General features: G+C 46.0%; 3 protein-coding genes across 3 annotated transcripts; all 3 read left to right on the top strand.

The window, feature by feature from the left end:
* The first annotated feature begins 248 nt into the window (after window positions 1–248).
* On the top strand, window positions 249–1,178 carry LOC137662339 (olfactory receptor 4S2-like). The gene has a single exon (XM_068398674.1). It carries the CDS (start codon window positions 249–251, stop codon window positions 1,176–1,178), a length of 930 nt encoding a protein of 309 aa, XP_068254775.1.
* Window positions 1,179–6,397: 5,219 nt separating this feature from the next.
* On the top strand, window positions 6,398–7,345 carry LOC137662430 (olfactory receptor 4E2-like). Its single transcript, XM_068398847.1, has one exon. It carries the CDS (start codon window positions 6,419–6,421, stop codon window positions 7,343–7,345), a length of 927 nt encoding a protein of 308 aa, XP_068254948.1. The 5' UTR covers window positions 6,398–6,418.
* Window positions 7,346–17,396: 10,051 nt separating this feature from the next.
* Window positions 17,397–18,392, top strand: LOC137662873 (olfactory receptor 5AR1-like). The gene has a single exon (XM_068399594.1). The coding sequence runs from the start codon at window positions 17,397–17,399 to the stop codon at window positions 18,390–18,392; it is 996 nt and encodes a 331-aa protein (XP_068255695.1).
* Window positions 18,393–22,188: the final 3,796 nt, after the last annotated feature.

The raw sequence follows: 22,188 nt of genomic DNA on the forward strand, positions 1-22,188 counted from the left end.
TCCTTAAATAAATAATCTGAACTTGTTATTATGTGTGTCAACAATACATTCTGATTTGGAGATCACCTGTTATTCCTTGAGGGAAGCACTGATTTTAAACAGAAACTATCCCATAAATACAGCAAAGGAAATATGTTTAATATTTAACATACCAGTGGTCAGTATGTTTGTGTACTGATAACGTCTGATGTCTAATGCCATAGCTGGCATCTCTTTTCTGTGCTTCAGGTCCTGCCTGCACGGTGTCTATGGAGAACAAAAACAATGTGACGGAGTTCATCCTGCATGGACTGACACAAGATAAGACAGTAGCAAAAGTGTGCTTCTCATTATTCTTAGTCTTCTATGTCACTATCATTCTTGGAAACCTGCTTATCATCACTACTATAAAGACAAGTGAACAGCTGAACTCTCCCATGTACTTCTTCCTGAGCCACTTGTCTTTTGTAGACATCAGTTACTCCACTGTCACAGCTCCCAAACTCATTTATGACCTTCTTGTTGAGAAGAAGACCATCTCTTTTGTGGGCTGCATAGCTCAGCTGTTTGCAGGCCATTTCTTCGGGTGCACTGAGATCTTCCTCCTCACAGTGATGGCCTATGATCGTTGCATTGCTATATGCAAGCCGCTTCATTACACAAATATTGTGAACAGGCGTGTCTGTGGCTGGCTGGTGGCAGCTGCTTGGGTGGGTGGCTTTGTACACTCAACAGTGCAGACCCTGCTGGCTATTCAGCTACCGTTTTGTGGGCCCAACAAGATTGACCACTATTTCTGTGATGTTCACCCTTTACTGAAGCTGGCCTGCACTGACACCTACATTATTGGTGTCATTGTGGCTGCCAATAGTGGTGTGATTTCCCTAAGCTGTTTTGTTGTTCTTGTTGTGTCCTATGCCGTTATCTTGGTTTCTTTGAGGACACGCTCTTCCGAAGGACGCCTCAAAGCTCTCTATACCTGCACTTCCCACATCACTGTTGTAGTTCTGTTCTTTGGGCCCTGCATTTTCATCTATATGCGCCCTTCCACCACCTTCTCAGCAGACAAGATGGTCTCTGTGTTCTACACCATCGTCACGCCTATGCTCAATCCCTTGATCTACACCCTCCGAAACGAAGAGGTGAAAAATGCCATGAAAAAGTTGTGGAGCAGAAAAGTGACGAGGAGTGCGAAATGAAACAACACAGCGCATGTTTGTAAGATGATGTGAGCTTAAGAAACCGTGGGGAGGGAAAGAGAACTGTTCAGGAGAGACTTTCCAGTAATATTGCTCTGTTTTTCACACAGCTGTTCAGAATAGGGCTGATGCTAACTTCAAGGTTTCATGTAACTCATCTTCTTTGGAAATTGTCAGTCAAAAGGATGTGAGGTTATTGTCTGCTACCAAACATGAGCATTGGGGGTAGTATTGTAGCATTTACCTTCAGGCACCTCATAGCTGTATCCTGGCTATTTTTCTAGGCTTCTCCTGGCATTAGGAGAAATAACCAAGTATTTTGAGAGGTTCTTCTTTCCTACTAGCTCCTAAAAGCTTTGGAGAGCAGCATCTCCTTCCATTTCTGCACAAAGGAGTGATGGTGGTACCCAGCTTCCAAGAGTAAACAAACCTTTCAGTAGGGCACAGCATTGGTAGCTTTTACCTCTCTTATTTTGATGTGCTAACATGAGGTGTCTACCACTGAGCAAACCAGTGAGGAAAGTCAGCAGCCTTGGGGTGGATGGGACTCATTTCATGGTAAAATAGGACCATGAGAGAAGCAGGAGGTTATATTCAGTCTCTGCAAGACAGGGAGAGATGGCAGATTGTGCTGAAACACCAGCAAATAAATAAACAACAATATGTAAATATTAGAAATGTTTTCTGGGCAGAGCATCTTATTAGCTAGAGTGTGACCTTCCAGTCAAACAACCTGCAGCTTCTACGTACCCATTCAGCTGGGAAATGGTGGCCCAAGGTGTCTGCAAAATTGATTTTTGCCTGCTGCTGGAATCAATCATACCACTGGTGTTCCCTTTCTTGCTGTAACCGACTTGTTATGAATATTATATTGTCATATGCTGAATCCATGAGTTAGCTATTAAAAAGCTGGTGCTAGGTGCAAGTTTGGTCATTTGCTGATGCTGATAACAGGAGGGGAAATCTTCTCTCCTTCCCCTGCCAGTGCAATTTCCAGTAATAATAATTACTATTATTACAGCTTGATGTCAATACCGTGATTCAAAAGCTTACCAGGCTAATAGCCAAAAGCTTTCCTACAATGGTGAGTCTGAATGTTCCCATTTTTAGGTATTTGGCACTTTCTGGTGAATGTGCCATCTATCTACTTCTGTTTTGTTCTCCCTCCTGTCCCTGGTTCCTCAAACACTCATAATCTAAGCCGTCTCATGACAACAAATTTAAGACATGCAAATTAATGCCCACGTCCAAAAAAATCTCTAAACCTAAAATTATGGCTATTCTTGCTTGCATAAATTTCATTTAAAGCAGCCCTGCTGTCTAACACCTTTCCAAGACCTTGAGTATATGTCATGGGTGACCCTTATAATCTATCAGGGCATAAATCCAAGCATAGACACTGGCTGATCCACAGTCCAGTGGAATTATCAGGATAATTTTCATAGCTTTATTTAGACACCGGATGAAATTTAATGTTTTGCCCAGTACTCTGGAGCTATTACACCAGTAACACCTAAGAGAGAGGTTTCTCAGTGGCAATATGAGAATTAAATATTTCTCCACACTGAAGTGCAACCAAGTTCCTAGTTGAACATGGAAAACACTCCTCATCTTCTTAATAAGAACGTTATTGTTGACTTTTTCCTCTGTCACTTCCAGTATGGAAATGTAGAAATGCCCCTAGAATCTAATGATTCTGGGCAATGCTCTTCTACTGCAAATCAACAGACTGTAGTCAAGGCATGAACTTTCTAAAAACTTTTATTGGCAGTAATATTTTGGGAAGGGAAGCAGAGGAACAGGATATCCTTAAGACAGTTGACAACTCACTCATTTGCCTCAAGGTAATTGATGACACGTGGAAATAAAATACAGCAACAAGTCCTTGTTATTTTATGATGGTAGTAAAATTAGAAGTAAAACATCACCACTTGGAGAAAGAATTTTTATAATTTCTCCCTATTTCCAGACAGAATAGGAAGAGAAAGAGGTAGCAATGACTGACAGAAGAGGAAGGTTTATCTTCCCTGCTGTTAGCGGGTAAAACCAGGTGTGTAGTCACCAAGATCTTTCTAGGTTTCCAGGTTCTTCCCCACTGGAAGAGGCTTTTCCTTTCACCTCCTGAAGATGTAGCAGAAATTGCCATATAATTCAGTAATCACATTTCTTCTTTTTCTAGATTGCATGCGTTCGGAGACTAGATACCCATCTTTAAAGTTCATGCCATGTGGTGGGTTTCTGTTGGCTAGCTGCTGCATGCCCACCCAGCCCCTCTCTCACTCACTGTCTGCAACAGGACAGGGGGAGAAAATGAGACAAAAAAGCTTGTGGGCTGAGATGAAGATGGGGGGATCTCTTACCAATTAACATCACAGGTAGAACAAACAGTTCAGGCTGATTTGAACTTGAGCCATAGTTTTCAGTGGCGTATCACCACTGACATCTTTGATCTGCCCAGACCTTCCTTTGTCTTGGGGAATGAACATTCATATTAGTTTCTCTTTATATCTCACCCTGATGAGGCATTGATTCAGTCTGTCCCTGAGTGACCAATGCTACCTGTCCTAGCTCTGCAGCTTCTCTGACCTCAAGCAACATTTCCTGGTGCCCAACACTGTCTCAATGTGGGGATTTGTAGTACAACCCTACATTTATGGTTTTTTAAGAAGTTTTTTATGTTTTTATTACTAGAGACTTGATTTTTTTTTCCATACAAAGGGCTTCAGAGTGCTTAGAAGTGCGTGGTGTCTTATCCTCTCTTCACCAGCCTTCAGGACTCCACGCACAGAAGATCACTGAGCAAATTGATGTGCTGTTGCACACCAAGGGACCCAGCCACCAGAACTGTTTAATAAGGCCCTTGGGTAGCTGCTTGGAGTTTGGTAATGACACAGTTCTCACAGGTCCAACTCCACTAGCAGCAAACTATCTTTTGCCTATGTTTAGTTCCCAGTACGTTACAGGAGTATTTATATGTTGTACTGGGATGGGATGATTTTAGGGAGAAGGAAGATGCGGGAAACACAGAGGTCAGTTCAGAAAGCCATGGAGGTGTTGCCTCATTGGATCTTTCTGTCTAAATGATAGACAGAAAACAGGACATTGAGACCACCACAGTAAAATTTGCCTGTAACCTGTCAGGATAAGAAAAATCACTTGAGAACCTCCTGAAACAAATTTCTACACAATAAGAAACTTAAACAAGAGTAAGGATACGGCAATTACAAGCAGGAGGAAGAGGAGTGGAACAACGCCCTGACCTGTCGGATGAATAACTTGAAACAGATTTGGAGTGAATGATTTAAAACGTTTTCAGACAACAAGTGCAGTGGAGTTCAGACTTGAAAGTTCATGTTATATCAACATTTAGTAACTGGGTACAGTAGTAACCTTTTTTCCCTCTCTTTTGCTTATGTTCTTTGTATCAGCCGTGACATATTAAAGCACATGTGTGTGGTTGTGTTTGTTTATGTGAAAGGCAGAGAGAAATGCTTGGTAATCTGTTCAAAAATATACAAAAAAATTTAAATACTACTGTGACATTTTTGGTCATTGCAGTCTACAACTACCTGAAGGGAGGTTGTAGCACAGTGGGAGTCGGCCTCTTCTCCCAGGCAACTTGTGATAGGACAAGAGGACACAGCCTCAAGCTTGGCCAGGGGAGGTTCAGGTTGGACATTAGGAAGCATTTCTTCTCAGCAAGGGTCATTAGCCATTGGAAGGGGCTGCCCAGGGAGGTGGTGGAGTCACCATCTCTGGAGGGGTTTAAGAAAAGCCTGGACATGGCACTTAGTGCCATGATCTAGTTGCCATGGTGGTGTCAGGGCAACGGTTGGACTCGATGATCCCAGAGGTCTCTTCCAACCTGATTGATTCTGTGATTCTGTGATTTGGATCCTTCAAGGCAGCTTCATTTAATATTGATTGCATCATAGACATCCAGCATGGGGCAGGTATCTACTCTCCATTTATACTCAAGGACTGATGTGCTATCTTCTGTGGTATAAGTCATCTCTCTGTAGTGTAATGTTCTAAACAAGGTAAACCGAGTCACACCTTTAAGGTGTTTATTCCTCTTAATTGACTATACAGGGAGCCAGAGCTGCTACTGAGCCCTTGGGAGAGGCAGGGAGGAAAAAGTGGGATCGTTTCTAAACTAGTGCTGTGATTTGCAGACATATATTGTGAATTATGCATGAAGAAATCCTGTTTGATGGGGAAGAAAAACAGTCTTTGGGAAGTACCGGAAAGTGGTAGAGAATAGAGCAGGACGTCAGGTATTAGCAAAAGGCACCAGAGGCACACATGAAAAACAGACACTGTGTTCTTAGTAGTAATCTCCTGCTTGCTGACTTATAAACCCTTAGGCAGAAATGAGCAGCTGAAGAATTTCATGGTGTGACTGTAAATGAAACGAGCATTTCTCTGTTGGTCACATTTTAACCTCCACAAGACAGTGAGTATATTTGTCTACCGAAGAACTTAAAAAACTACTCTGAGTGACAAAGAGGCAGAGAATCTGTGCAGAGTTTTGTAGCTTCTGCCATGCTAGAAAACACAATTTCTTCAGGAGAGCATGTTCTAACAGCAGGCCTAACTCAAGCTACTAAACAGCTGCCAGCTTGATGGAGAGGAACACCAGTGAAGAACCTCCCAGACCTGGTTCCTGTGCATGTATTTCTAGTTTCAGAGTGGACAAGCTAACTGCAGAGCCCTTTGGTCAATTTAGAGGAATGCAATTAGGAGTAGAACATGGAACAGCTCATGGTTGAGCCATACATCATAGACATGATGCTCGAGCATGGCAAGCATTCACTTGCCATCATGGCACCTTAAACTCCCAGCAGGTAAAAGGACAGTGTCGTATTTTTCCAGCATCCGTGGCTCTTGTCCTGTGAGAGTAGGATGTGATGACAGAATGGGAGCACACACCTTGTCACACCAACTGAAGTGCAGAAAAATAGTGGTTCGAGTGAGTTCAGGGGTGAGGGTCAGTATGGAGGGGCCAGAAGCTTGAAAAGGGAGTGGGGAGGCAGAAGAGAGGTGGACAGTGCTCTGTGCAAACACTGCTCACCATCATTTATGATGTGACACTGTGCTTTCTGTAGCAGGTAGAACAGCAGTAAATGCATCCTGCTCTCACCATCCATGAACCTTGGAGCTGTAGCACACCCCCTTCTCAACCTGGTCAGCCCATGACTTCTCCCCACACCTGTGCTATGGGAGCCTGAGCTGAAGCGATGGCACTGGGAAACTTCTCCCGGGTGACGGAATTCATCCTCCTGGGGCTTTCCGATACAAAGGAGCTGCAAGTCCTCTTCTTCACCTTCTTCTTCCTGGCCTATGCCATGGTTCTGCTGGGGAACCTTCTCATCATTGTGACAGTCAGGACAGACCCCAAGCTGTCCTCACCCATGTACTTTCTCCTCTGCAATTTGTCCTTCCTAGACATCTGCTGCACCTCTGTCACCTCTCCCAGGATGCTGGTGGACCTGCTCTCCCAGACGAAGGCCATTGCATTTGAACACTGTATAGCCCAGCTGTTCTTCCTGCACTTTGTTGGGGCATCAGAGATGTTCCTCCTGACTGTGATGGCCTATGACCGCTACACTGCCATCTGCAAGCCCCTGCACTACACAGCCATCATGAGCCGGCAGGCGTGCTGGGTCCTGGTCTCTGCCTGCTGGGCAGGGGGCTTCCTCCACTCCATTGTCCAGACGCTGCTCACAATCCAGCTCCCCTTCTGTGGCCCTAACACCATTGACAACTACTTCTGTGACGTGCCTCCCGTCATTCGGCTTGCCTGCACGGACATCTACGTCACTGAGTGGCTCATGGCTTCCAACAGCGGCTTAATATCCCTGGTTTGCTTCCTGGTGCTGGTCACATCTTACACGTTCATCCTGGCCACAATCAGGGTCCGCTTCACTGAGGGGCACTGGAAGGCACTCTCCACCTGTGCCTCACACGTGATGGTCGTCACCTTCTTCTTTGTACCCTGCATCTTCATCTACCTCCGGCCCTTTTCTACCTTCCCCTCTGACAAGCACATCTGTGTGATCTACACTGTCTTCTCCCCGGTGATGAACCCCCTCATCTATACCCTGAGGAATAACGAGATGAAGGCGTCCATGCGGAAACTGTGGAAGCGCTGCAGAGTCTTCTGAGACAGGTTGGGTTTGCAGCAAGCCTGGAGTTACTTTCCTACAGACTAATGGTAGATTGGGGCATGGGAACAGGGTTGGAATCCAACGTGTAGGGCAATATCTGAAATCCAAAGGATGTTTAGCTCCAGTTAAGGGATTTACCTAACCTTGGTTTCTTCAGAGCTGTAGATTTCATTGGTATTCTTACTTGTTTTGTGGGCTTTAGGTCACCTTAGTCCACCTATGGATTTTTCACTGCTGCAGGACAGTTGAGACATTTTTTAAGGTTTTTACTATGCACATAGATTTGCAATTATAATTGCAGTTTCTGATGACAATTAGAACATCCTGCCCTGCACCCTCAAAGAGAAGTCGGGAGGACCAGTCTCTTGAGTACAGAGTGACAGCGTGATGCAGTGAACTTTGTGATGCAGTGAGTGAATTAGAAGTTTTGCTTGGGCAGAGCTCCGATGTTTGGGATGAAATTCTAAGGGAAAAGGGATTATGCTGTAATATGGGTCTAAGTAACAACCATTTGAGCACTGGGTCTGCACGAGTGGGAAACATAGAGAAGCCTCTGAACATTGCTTGGAAAGAGAAAACCACCATTACACAACACAACTTGCACTAACATTGTTACTGTTTATTAAGAAACATGGAGAAATTTTTAAGGCATGGATAATTCTTTACATAAAAATCAGAAAGATCTGAACAACTGTGGTCTATGTCAGTGTCTTTTTTCCCCTGTTGTCTTGTCTTTGCTTTTCTATGTTTGTTTTTTCTTGTAAAAAAGGATGGACTCTTCCCATCACCACAGCCATTCCTCTGCCATGGCAAGTGATCACAACCCGTTCAAAAACATTTCAGATCCCTTCTTAAGATATTACCTACTGTCACCACAAAAATCTAGTTGGAAAGGAGTTCTGGAGCCTGTATGACTCCTCTTTCCATGTTGTTGGTGAAAGAAAATCACAGAATCACAGAATCAATCAGATTGGAAGAGACCTCTGCGATCATTGAGTCCAACCATTGCCATGGCAACACCATGTCAACTAGACTATGGCACTAAGTGCCATGTCCAGGCTTTTCTTAAAACATCCAGAGATGGTGACTCCACCACCTCCCTGGGCAGCCCCTTCCAATGCCTAATGACCCTTGCTGAGAAGAAATGCTTCCTAATGTCCAACCTGAACCTCCCCTGGCCAAGCTTGAGGCTGTGTCCTCTTGTCCTATCGCTGGTTGCCTGGGAGAAGAGGCCGACTCCCACTCCACTACAACCTCCCTTCAGGTAGTTGTAGACTGCACTAAGGTCACCTCTGAGCCTCCTCTTCTCCAGGCTAAACACCCCCAGCTCCCTCAGCTGTTCCTCGTAGGTCAGACCCTCCAGACCCTTCCCCAGCTTGGTCGCTCTCCTCTGGACTCACTCCAACACCTCAACATCTTTCTTGAAGTGCGGGGCCCAGACAGACTGTGCTGTCTTCTAGGCATTTTCTGAATGATCTGAAATAACAGAGACAAAGGCAGTTTATATTTAAAACTGGGCTTAAATTTAGCAAAACATCATTTCAGGACAATATGGAACTAGAATATTACAGTCTCGGAATCTCAGAATAATCTTATTCCAGTTTTGGTAACTCCCAGCACTGTAAAAATAAAAAGCAGCTCCAAAAAGGCTTGCATCAGGTTAACAAATGGAGCTTTTATGTGTGTGTATAGACATGGGGAGATTGAAGTTCTACAGGGAAATCTGGCAAGTAACCCAGTCCTTATCAGAGAGACTTCCAAGCAGTTACACAGCAGCTTCCTTGGGTCATACAAGAACTGCTGAAACGCACGCCGAGGTTATTTCCCAATTCGGAAAGAAAGCAACCCTGCCGGTGTTGAAATGTGCTGTTCTAGCAGAGCTGAACAGCAGCTGTGACAGAATGACGGGTCTTCTGTCGTAAAGAACAAACTGCACATGGGAAACAGGTCTTTCACCACTGATTTCTAAGACCTGAAGAACACAAGTTTCATACTAACCAGTGTAACTGCTGAATTCCCTGCCACATGAAGCAAGAATTAGTTGGTTTTGGTTGGGTGGGTTTTTTTGACCTTAGTATGCATTATATTTCAAAGAGCTTTCTTACCTTAGGCCAAAAGGGTAGCCTGGCTATACCTGACATAATCAATGGTGGCTGGAGCACCTCTCCTATGAAGACAGGCTGAGAGAGTTGGGGCTTTTCAGCCTGGAGAAGAGAAGGCTCCGGGGAGACCTTCTAGCACCTTCCAGTACCTGAAGGGGGCCTACAGGAAAGCTGGAGAGGGGCTTTTTAAAGGACAAGTAGTGACAGGACGAGGGGGAATGGTTTTAAACTGGAAGAGGGTAGAGTTAGATGAGCTATTAGAAAGAAATTCTTTCCTGTGAGGGTGGTGAGACACTGGAACAGGTTGCCCAGAGAAGTTGTGGCTGCCCCCTCCCTGGCAGTGTTCAAGGCCAGGTTGGATGGGGCTTGGAGCAATCTGGTCTAGAGGAAGGTGTCCCTGCCTGTGGCAGGGGGGTTGGAACTAGATGATCTTTAAGGTCCCTTCCAACCCAAACCATTCCATGATTCTAATATTTCAGGACACATGAGATGATCGCAATGGGGTTGTGTTTACATTCAGCCACTTGGATCCCCCAGTTTGAAGGACAAGGTGTGAGTTTTTGCTTTCCACACTTTAGCTGGCTGTGACGCAATGTATGTGATCTCAGCAGTAATCAGCTTCGCTTGTGCTGCTCAGCTGATCTTCTTATTTAACAACGAAGATCTGTGGATCCTCAGGTATGAACATATCAATTCTAAAAGAAGATGAACATGCCTGAGAAGTGCTTTTTTTTTTGACCATGAAGGAAGCTTAGACTGATGAGATCACATGAACTCACTCCTGGTGCAGATTTGGATGAGAAAAATCAATGTGCTTGTCCATATTCAGAATAACTTGGGACATCCTGTTGCCGAAGCTTATAGTTAGAATCACACTCAGTATTTGAACACAGTATGTCTTTGACCTTGCTGTCTCCACATTAGTACATAATGCATTGGTATAGCGTTCAATATAACACAAGATAATACATTATCAACAACTAGCAGCAGTAAACAATAAATATCACAAAGTCAAGTATCTACAAAATATAAGCTCTTCAAATTATGGATATATATAAAACTGGTAATAATAAAAATAAAAGTTGAAAAACGGAGACTTTCTAAGCAGTTTTGCTTGTGTGGGATCATAATTTTCAAAGAAATAAATGCAGAACAAGAATTTTCTCCCTCCCTGACCTGCTGTTACTGTGCTGTGCCACGGGATGGCTCAAGCACATATGCTGAGTGTATCCAAATGCACACATTGATACTGGTGTTTACAGATAAACTAAAGACTGCAGAGATTTTGTTTGTAGGATTTTCGGTAGACATTTAAGGCTTATTGAGTGTATGCAACATGTCTATACAACAAGCAGGAGTAATCTCTCTGAAGTTAAGATATTTAAATATTACGTGACTTGCTCTAATCTAGTTGTCTAGGCTCCCTTTACAATAAAGAAATAGACACTTTCAGAAGGTAAATAATCATATCCCTCTACAAACTCATCTTACAGGTCATAAATTGTCCTCTTTTTAATGGTGTTGAGGTGTTGGAGCAAGTCCAGAGGAGGGCGACCAAGCTGGTGAAGGGTCTGGAGGGTCTGACCTATGAGGAACGGCTGAGGGAGCTGGGGGTGTTTAGCCTGGAGAAGAGGAGGCTCAGAGGTGACCTTAGTGCAGTCTACAACTACCTGAAGGGAGGTTGTAGTGGAGTGGGAGTCGGCCTCTTCTCCCAGGTAACCAGCGATAGGACAAGAGGACACAGCCTCAAGCTTGGCCAGGGGAGGTTCAGGTTGGACATTAGGAAGCATTTCTTCTCAGCAAGGGTCATTAGGCATTGGAAGGGGCTGCCCAGGGAGGTGGGGGAGTCACCATCTCTGGAGGGGTTTAAGAAAAGCCTGGCCATGGCACTTAGTGCCCTGGTCTAGTTGCCATGGTGGTGTCAGGGCAACAGTTGGACTCGATGATCCCAGAGGGCTCTTCCAACCTGATTGATTCTGTGATTCTGTGATTCTGTGACATATGACATTCTGATGAATCTCCACCACCTCTAATAAAATCCCTGGGCTAAATAGTACTCTATTACAGTAAATTTTCCAGAACTTCTTGTGTTGTAGAGTATTAACACCACCACTGAAGATACTGGGTAAAAACATTTGTGGTAAAAATAACTTTTGCACCACTGAAGCACCAAATCCTCAAAAGAGTGTAAGCATGGTTTGTTATGGGAAACAGGTGGAAAAGTCTTCAGCTGTTGTAAATCAAGGCAAGTCTAATCAGAGCTCCTGGTCCAGTTATTCAGCTAATGTTCATTTGTTATTACTCGTGTCATCGTTCAGTTTATCAAGAAGCCTGTGGGGTTTAGCAGCTTGTGTTAAGTTCAAGCTGTTGCTCCAGGATCAGCAGATTTTGAACTGGGCTGAATGTCCCCGTGCGTTTTTCTAGGTGAATGTAAGGAAACAAACAGATTGGGCAGCAGGATCGGAGGGGACTGGGATGGAAGACAGAGTCCCTCTTCTCGGAGAGGCAGAAGGGATATAACCAGCCTTCTTTGCTGTTTCTGTTACTTACTGTTATTCATGAACCTGTTCACAAATCCAGGTTTAGATATTTATGGGTTATTTAATTAGTTTTAAGCTCTTCTGCTGTGTAGTGTACTGTAATTTCCTACTTTCTTTAAGTTCCACGTGTTGTCTAGGGGAAGTGCCTGCTGTTTCCTTTGCTTTCCTATGAGGAAACACTATCCAGATCACTGATTTGTCAAATCACTCTGATTTTGACAAGCCACGTGCAAATTCCATATGGCTTTTGGGAGGCTGTGTCTCTAGACAAGCAATTTAATATAATTGATTTGTCTCTCCAGGAAACGGCTTGGGATGATTTTTAATAAGGCCTCAGTAGATGCTGTTAAAAAGTTGGTGCCTGACAAATTGCAACGGTGCAACTTGGCAGGTGAGTTTGTAAGTGTGTGGAAATTGGCTCCACTGTGCATCATTAAAATCTCAACTTCTTTCTCTCCTGGAAATTAGCAGCACTCTGAGCTCACACTCAGGTCTCATTATTGCCCTAATCTAGATGACAGTGAAAGACTGTCCCAAAGGGAAAAAAAAAGTTCTTTGAAAACTGGCAGGATCTCTACAATGCTCGCGTTAAATCCCAAGAAGACTGAAGAGATCCTGATCTAATCAATTTTATTTAAAGACTATGGTCAAGCAGAGCTATCTGATGGGGGGTGCAGCTTTAAAACTGGTTGGATTGGACTGGTTTCAGATATCTCTCTTTTGTGGGGTGACACACTGCAGACTAATGAATCTGGTCTTCACATCAAAAACTAAACTCAGAACTGGTTCTTGGCAAAGAAAAGGCTAATCCAGAGCTGTCCCAGGGCTCCTTGCTCTGCAGACCTCTTCTGACTGCTCCTTCTTGCCAGAACCTGGCAAATGGGGGTCAAAGTTTTGAATAAAATCCCAAATTTCATTTTAGAAGCGAGGACTTTGTCAGGGAATCTGACAGTGGGTGTGGAGCCCATCTGCAACGTGAGTTGCAGTGTGGGATTATTCCCTTGTTAAGCATGAAGACAGCAGAATTCCCTCAAATGAGCTTATCCCCGTGTCTGAAACACAAACTGTCATGAGAGAAAAAGGAGCATTTTCGGCAGCCAAGTCTGTAATCACTTTGGGCTCATGGTGAGTGTTCCTAGCTGGAGAGCTCAAGACTTGACAAAGCTCATTAATCCCACAATTGGTCAAAATCAAATCACTTTGAGTGTGTTATGCTGGGGACGGTCTTGGTGTGGCAGGAGGGGTGGGCAACAAAGCCCCTCTCCAACCAAACGGCTGCCCCTGTGCCACCTCTCTGAATTCAGGGATGTGGCCAACACATTTGGTTTAATCTGTCAGGGGCTGGCAGGACTGGGAGAGCTCTAATCCACCTTACCATCAGCTAGTGCATGTCTATATTCTAAAATAGACTGAGATTTTTTTGTTGTTTTGGGTTTGTCGTGGTGGTGGTGGTTTTTTTTAAATGACTTTTATTATAAAATATAATGTAAGAGCTGTAACTTCAAAGTGTGCATCCTCAGCTAGGGATTTCTCGTGGAGGCCCCAGCAAAATGAGCAAATTGAGTTGTAGCAAGTGACTTTGGATAACTGAGTTATTTGGGTGGATAAAATACATAATGAGTTTATACTGTACTACCTATACCGGCAGCTTAGGGGTATGGGATAGCAACATTTGGGGGATTTACACCATCCAAGTGTCTCCAGACTGCTTTGAGGTATTACAAGATGAGGAGATTTTGATTTTTAATTTTTTTTTTTACCTTGTGGCAGAATACCCTTTCTACAAGCAATACGTCATGTCTGCAGGCATTTGGGCTTAAGGCCTAATTTTTTTCCTGAGCAACGTTTCAGAGCTGCCACAATACTGTGTGTGGACTGAATATTTCACTATCTAGTGTATCAGAGGCTACTAAGGCTATTCTTATGAAGCGTTTTTTAACGTAAAATTCACTAGGCCTTGGCAAGCACATAATAAGTAAAACTGATTAAAATAACAACGACAGGCACAGCTGAGGAAGCTTTTGGTATCTTGGCTATTTTCATGAGAGCCTAAAGACTGTGTTTGCATGTGGCCTGTACTAGGGGCATGTATTGTTCACAGACGTTATCCTGGGGGTGAGGCCTTTGTAGCGTTGGGCTAACAATGTCACAAATAACCTCATTAAATGGAAAGCCTGATTAGATCAGGCTAAAAGCATCTCTCAAATACTGTCCTGTGTTTCTACTTCTAATAACTCAACTAAAAATATTCTTGCAAATACACAACTGAGCACTAGGAGTAGAGTTGAGAGCCAGCAGCCCCAAGTGTTCTCCACAGTCCTGGGTGACTGCCACCTTGATGGGGCCAATGCATCCCACCCCAAAAGAAGCATTTAAGATTTATGATGCGAACCTTCCCTTGAAGGTGTTTATACTTGCACACGTTGCCACCCCACCGCTTTTTAGAAGTTTGCGTTTCGGTGGGCTAGCTAGCTACCACATGTACATCACGTTGGTGGCTGGCGAGGAACAGTTTAGCAGAATGTTGGGCATTATGTTGTACTAAGGTTGGATTATCAGCACCGGGCTTTAGACATAAGGTGTCAGATTAAAATGCTGAAAACAAATAGTAGGAGGCCCCTTTTCACGGCCAGTATTAGCACGTCATCTCTTGACTGTCGGTACAGCAACGCACTTTGAAGCCTTATACCACACAGATTTGGCATGGGGTATTGCCCTCTTGCGGCTGTTCAACTAAAACATGGGCAACTGTCCACCAGCCAGTGGAAGTGGCATGAGGCCAGTTTAGGAAGATGGAAGGGCACAGTCCTAGCTCTTCTCACATCTATGGATGAGATCAATCCATTTATTGTATCTCTTTCTGGCATCTGGGTTTATTACAAAACAATTAGCTCCATTCTTTGTTGCAAAACTTCACGGGAAGTATGATGTGTGATGGTCCTAGGGCTAAATGCAGTACGCAGGAAAAGATCTAGACCACATGGATTTATTCCAGCCACACATCTACACAACCATGGCAGGATAGGCCTGTGCTTTGTAACCTTTGGAGGACTCCAATTTATCTTCTAACATCATATAGACTTAGTTTTGTAGGAGTCACACACTGCAAAGAGGTTTTAAGAATGATGGTCAAACAGTATCATTCATGTGAACAGCACAGAAGTTATGGACAGGTAGCACGGGAATAGGAACAGATCTATTCCTGTACATCAGATGGACAGCGGTGCTCCCATAAATGAATGCACAATGCATGGATGCTTTCTGGAGCCAGAGGGGAATTTTTGTTATCTCTTCGAAGTAGTGCTGGTAACTTATGTTCCTTCTTATGCCAGGGTACATATCTGCTTCAAGTAGTGCATGGATTTCACAAGTGGTTTATCTTCTCGCATTTCTGTAGGAGCTATACAAAATTAAAAGGTTGCTCCTGTACAAGAATTAGAGATTGCCCATAAAACCAACACAGAAGGCGTTCACACTGGCATGTGATGCTGTGCTAGCTGTTACCACTGCCCTCGTCTAAGATATGCTCTTCTGCAGAGTAGCTGTTGCCAAATTTATTTTCACTCAGTATGTGTAAGCAACAGGATTCAGGCTCCAGAGCAAGACAAATTGGTTTGAAAACAATTTGTCATCAAGGAATTTTAAGGTTCTTGTTTAATTTAAAGAAATCAGAACACCGGACTTCTGTGAGATGTAAAACTTCAGTAACAGCACCTGAGGTGGGCTGGCAGGATGTAGGCAGAACACCACCATCTATTTCTTTTTCCTGGGACTCGACTCAAGTATCAAACCACAGCCCTTTAAAAAGGTCCTACACCATGAAGGTCATAGGAATCAAAGGATGCGGGGTGGAGAAAGAGGTTATCCCATTTCTAGCCCCCTTTGACAATATTCTGAAGAAGCCTCATATATGCAATAAAGGTGGCATCCAAAAAAGCTTCAGAGACACTCCTCCCCAGATACATCCTCACATGTTTATAACACCTCATTAAAGAAGAGAGGCACTTACCCTTGCAGGCAAGCTAGCATTTTTGCCAGTGCTTGCAGGTGTCTGTATGAATATTCCTATGCTGCTAAATCTGGACCCATCACTTCCTTAATAGATTGATGTGCCTGAGTCTACAGTGAAATAATTTTTCTGTCATCTGGAGGTATTCTAAGCAGATGTAGAAAGAAGAAAAAGGATAGTCACGTTTCCCGGCTATATATTACCAGTAATTATTTCTTTGTTGCAGTGAGTATTTCTGTGTTAAGTTTCTGTTGTATTTCACCTGAATACGTTCCCCATTTTAAGAACAAGTGATGCTGTGATTTAAAGCACCACGCACCTTTTATTTGTGCTGACTAAAATATTTCTTGAGGTAGTTTAAGCTCTGACGTTGGTCCCTTTCACAGAAGCTTGCTTCCAGCTTGAGAACACAAGACAACAGAGAGCCTATCTCAGATGGGACATCATAGTCACCTATTTAATTTGTTCTCTGTACCTCTTACAAATTAGAACGTGTTACAATATTCACACCACCTCATAACCATGCTCTAATGTGCAAACAAGGAGGTGCTGGTGCTGAACTTTGCTTTATCTCTCTATAGGGCCACTATGAAAATCGTTAGTGTAAGTACTGAGTTACATTCAATGCGGCAGCGCAGGGTAGATGGAAAGATCCTTTGATGCCAAGTCTTCCTAGACTTCTATGAATTGGGAAAAGTGTGTGTGTGTGGAAGTCTAGCTAGCTTCTAACAGTACTAATACTGTTACTGAAGTCTACAAGGTAAAATATATAGAAAGGAGGGAGGTCTTTAACTGGATACTAGATTATATCTCTTTTTTTATCCCACTGGATAAAGCTGAAAAAAAAAAATGCATCTGGGGTATACTATGTGTCTGTTCATTACCAGGGATTTAATTCTTCTGTGACAGCATTACTCACTTAAAAAAAATTAGGTCTTTAGCTTCAGCTGGTAATCTAGACCCCTTTGGTGATATTATCACTAAATACTTTGTGCTGAAACGACTTCTAGAGACCTGTACTCCACATTCCTTGCTCAGAGTACAGCTACCTTCAAAGCCCAGTCAGGTAACTGTGTCCAACCAAGCTAGCCACCACAAAGGAGGTAACTTTGTCTTCAACTTTCAGCTATTCAGACTGAGAAGATGGCTTCCAGGAATTAAACTTTTTTGATTAATCACTGTTCAGTTTAATACTTATATTTTGCCTTTTACATTAGGTATATGTGAGTAAAATTTAGATTTTGAGTGTGGCAAAGGAAACTTGCAAACGTTTTTGAACTGCAAAACAGACCAAGAAAAACCACCCTCTTTAGAAGGGAGATGCCATTTTGACTAAGTTACAACTTCTTCTTTCTTCCAGGTAAACCTCTGCAATCATTTCCACAATGCAAGATAAGATGCAGAAGGTCAACCTATCAACAGTATCTGAATTTGTTCTTGTAGGCCTTTCTGATGCTCCAGAAGTCCGTTTTCTTCTCTTTGTGCTGTTTTTGATCGTTTATTTGGCCACCATGGCAGGCAACATCACAATCCTTGTTGCCATTATCACAGACACTAGTCTGCACAACCCCATGTACTTCTTCCTTGGCAACTTATCCTTACTGGATATGTTATGTCCCACCGCCACCGTGCCAAAGATGCTGGATGCCTTGTTGCTTGAGAACAAGGTGGTTTCATTCACTGGCTGCGCGCTCCAACTGTTCTTCCTCATTGATGTTGTAGGCACAGAGATTTTTCTCTTGGCTGTGATGGCGTACGACCGTTACGTTGCAATATGTCATCCGCTGCAGTACATGAATATGGTGAGTATGGAACTGTGTGCTCACCTAGCCATTGGCACCTGGGTAGCAGGATTTTTTAATTCTCTATTGCACACAGCTTTGATTTTTACACTCTCTTTTTGTGATTCTAACGAAGTTGATCAATATTACTGTGATATTCCTCCTATGCTGGCCCTCTCCTGCTCGCCTACTTACAGTAGGGAACTGGTAATTCTCTTAGTTGCTGGGGTCCTTGGAAGCAGTGCCTTTGTGGTCACTCTGATCTCATATATCTATATCCTCTTGGCTATCCTGTGCATGAACTCTTCTGAGAGCAGGCACAAAGCTTTCTCCACTTGTGGTTCTCACTTGACAGTAGTATGCCTTTTCTACGGGACCACCATTTGTACGTATGTACGGCCTTCCTCCACCTACTCACCTAATCAGGATAGGATAGTTTCCATGCTATACGGAATCCTCACTCCCTTGCTAAACCCCATCATCTACAGTCTGAGGAACAAAGAAGTTAAATGTGCCCTAAGAAGAATGATCAGCCAGGTAAGAACTGCTTTAACAAGACAAGAACTTCTTTCTCAGTCTCTGGTGTCCTCTGGAGCCCTAAAAATAGGATAGGCACTTCAGTTTGACTGATCTTCTCTAACATTAGCCATCTAAAAGTTAGATGCTGGAATCAAAACTCCTTCTCTGGGCTCCCTTTACAGTTAAAAGGGAGAGGTGTGTGCCTCCAGAAGGCCAACTGGATGTCACAGCTTTAGGTCCTTACCACAGGAGGAGATGACTTCAGCTGGTAAAGTTTTTCTCCACTGAGCACAGAGGAAGTTTAGATGAGAGCCTCAGCCTTAGACACACGTGTTCGATGCATATCCTAGAGGGTGAATGCTGGGAATTGGTACTGTAGCCACGCTTAGATATACGTTCTTCTGTACTAAAGCAGCTTATAGGACTAGTGCCTCTTATTGACCACAGTGCTCCTGCAGAAACCGTAACCAGGTCCTTTGTGAGAGATCCTCTTCTCCCAGGCAACTAGCAATAGAACAAGAGGACACAGCCTCAAGCTTGGCCAGGGGAGGTTCAGGTTGGACATTAGGAAGCATTTCTTCTCAGCAAGGGTCATTAGCCATTGGAAGGGGCTGCCCAGGGAGGTGGTGGAGTCACCATCTCTGGAGGGGTTTAAGAAAAGACTGGACATGGCACTTAGTGCCCTGGTCTAGTTGCCATGGTGGTGTCAGGGATGCTGTACTCCTGGGGAAGCTGCAGGGCCAGGGCAGGGAGCAGCGGTGGGGGGCACAGCCAGGTCTGCAGCACCAGAGCTCGCATGCTGGGCCCACAGGACCACCTGCAAACCAGGTGAGCCATGGGGGGCCGGGGACACTGGGACCACCCAGGGACCTTCCACCCGTGCTGCCCCGCACCAGGGTTGGCTGCTCTGAGAGGCCCTGGCCTGGCCTGGCCTGGGGACATACCTGGGCAGCCCCGAGGGGACCCCACCATCGCACTGGGGAAGTGGATGAACAAGAGGGTGAAGGGCCCATGGGCACCCACCGCACCTGCAAGGATGAGGAGCCAGGGAAGTGGCTCTGGGAGGGACGAGGGCAGGAAGATGAGAGGGAAGGAGCGGGGCCGGACAGATTAAATCCTGTTTCTAACCCCGCTGCATGAGTCTCTCCATGTCTGAGAAGCGCCGGCAAACTCAGAGCGGGATGTGCCTGCAGGCTGGAGGGGAGAGCCAGGGCAGGGGTGTCCCTGGGGCAAGGTGGTGCTGGCTGCTGCAGGGGTCCCTGTAGTGACACAGGCCACTGCCCCATCTGTGCCCTCCTGCCTGCGGTCTCTGTGCCCTCCTCAGCTTGGCACCTCAGCATGGGTAGGTGCTTTGTTTAGCCTGTGCCTAAGCAATAAACAGTTTTTCTCCCACCCAATGTCCCTTCCCTGGCTGAGGAAGGGAATTGGGAAAAGGAGGGAGACTCATGGGTTTGAAGTTAAACAGATTTAATAAAATAAAGAAACCAATATCAATAACAGCACAAAACACACAAAATCATAGTTGTCTACAGAGCACTGGCAAGTTGCTCCAAGCAGAGCAATCATTGGGAATGAGGAATAGGGAGGCTAGAACAGAGGAGAGCAAAAAGAGCCCCACCTCTCTCCAAATCCCTCCCGTTTGTAGTGAACTTGATGTTGATGATCTAGAATACACCTGTGAGCAGCCAGGGTCAGCTGCCCTGGATTAACAGCTAAGGGCCTTGATCACCATGGCTGGCCAAAAACTGAAACCAAATCCCAATGAAACCAGCACAGTAGGGCATCCTTGCTGGTATTTGGGATACACCCTTTCGGGGTGCCCAACTCTTGATAGCTCAGAGCGCCCTTGGGAGGAAAGGCCGGAGCTCATTTGGGTGAGAATTTCTTTGTGCAGCAATGACAGAGGGAGGTTGTTAAGTGCAGGGGTTTGCCTAGATCGGTGATCTGGATGTCACTCTCACCCAGTCAGCAAGCCTGTGTCTCGAGCAAACCTCTGAGAGGCGGCTACAGGCACACAGAAACCCCTCCGGTCCCTAAAGGTGCCTGGGAAGCTCTGCTAGCCCTGGCATGGGGCTGTGACTTACCCGTCCCCCTGGGCTGGCACCTGAAGGACACTGCCGTGCTGGGGCTGCAGGGAGCCACTCTGAGAGAAGGCTTGGACCACAGGTCGAGTTGAGCCAAAGGACCTGCCCTGCTGGGTGTAAAAGCTGCCTGGCTGCAGCCTTTGGGCAGGGCTGAGGAGGAACTCCAGAAGGAGCAGCCATCTTGCCCAGGCTTATCCTCACGGCCTCGTCCTCCTGCCGGGACAGCACATCTTCCCCAGTGCCCCTGAGCCCACCTGCCCTTTCCTGTCCCCAACACCATCTCACACAGCTGTGGGAACAAAACAAAATGTTTTTTTACAAAATGACCGATGTTTGGAAGAGCTGGAGCTGCAGGAGACCTGGCCCTGCCACTCCACGGCATGTCAGAAGTAGCCGTCGGAAGAGCTCTCTGAGGATGAGGACGCCTTTCGCCGCTGGAAGATCTTGTCCAGGACCGTGCGGAGGGTGTTGCCAGTCGGCACCGCTGCAGTGTCCTGGGCGTCCTGGGCTGGGCGCAGGTGGGACGAGCACCTGGTGACAGGGTCACTGCTGTGCTGCTGCCAGGACGGGCTGTACCGGCCGGGGGTCTCCTCTGAGCTGGAGATTGTTAAGCTGGGAGGTGGTGAGGTGTCTGGGGTGGCGTTCCCTGTGGGAGGCCAACAGCAGTCCAACTCCCTTGCGAGTCCGTGCTCCTGGAGGTGCCCGGGGCAGATGCCTCCCAGCCCAGGCTGCTCTTGGGGCTGCCGGGGCACTGCCTCCGGCTTCTGGTCCTGCTGCCCCATTGTCCAGGCTGGGAAGGGCTGAGAGGGCCATGGCTAAACCAAGAGGCCACAGGCACTCCTCGTCCCATGGTGACAGGGCTCCATCCTGGCGTAGGAGCGTCTAGCACACCATGTTCCACAGGGCTGATGGTTGGCTGTCTGGCTCCTCCTCCTGTGCCTGGATGTCTGGCTCCTCCTCGGAGCCATGCCAGCCCTCTGGTGCTTCAATGGCTCTCTCCAGAGCTGTACCAGTCCTCTGGTGCTTGGGAGGCTGCCTCTTCCTCCACTGCTTGCATTGCTCGCTCCTCGTCAGAGGGGCATATTTCTTTACAAAATGACCAGTGTTTGGAAGAGCTGGAGCTGCAGGAAGCCTGGCCCTGCCACTCCATGGTATGTCAGAGGTAGCCGTCAGAAGAGCTCTCTGAGGATGAGGACGCCCTTCCGCTCTCTGAGGATGAGGACACCCTTGCCCACTGAAGGATCTTGTCCAGGACCTTGCGGAGGGTGTTGCCAGTCGGCACCACTGCAGTGTCCTGGGCGTCCTGAGCTGGACACAGGTCAGGGTCACTGCTGTGCTGCTGCCACGATGGGCTGTCCTGTCCGGGGGTCTCCTCTGGGCTGAAGATTGTTATGCTGGGAATAGGCACTGGGTAGGAGTGCGGTGTCGTGGGGGCCACCGGGCAAGCAAGGGATGCCCCAGGCTGCTGCAGCGTGTCCTGATCTGGCTGGACAAGGTGCTTTGGATGCAGCACAGGGGAAGAGGCTCTGCGTGGCTCCAGGGGCCCAGCCCCAGCCCTCCCCAGTCTGGGCAGGGACCGATGCAGCATTTCCATGGACTGCAGCACTACCACGGGGAACCACTGCATCTTTATCTCCAGGCATTTTCTTGCCGTGTGCATCCACAGTTTGCTGCGCACCTCCTGGCTCAGCCTCAGCCTTGAGATGACCAGAGGTGCTGCAGCACAGGGCCAGATCCTGTCCTCAACGTCGGCCTGGTCCTCGCCCTCAGTGGTGGAGTTGCTCTGAGGGTCGGTATCTTCCTTT

The sequence above is a fragment of the Nyctibius grandis genome, chromosome 4 (assembly GCF_013368605.1).
Source record: "Nyctibius grandis isolate bNycGra1 chromosome 4, bNycGra1.pri, whole genome shotgun sequence".
Taxonomy (NCBI): Eukaryota; Metazoa; Chordata; class Aves; order Nyctibiiformes; family Nyctibiidae; genus Nyctibius; species Nyctibius grandis.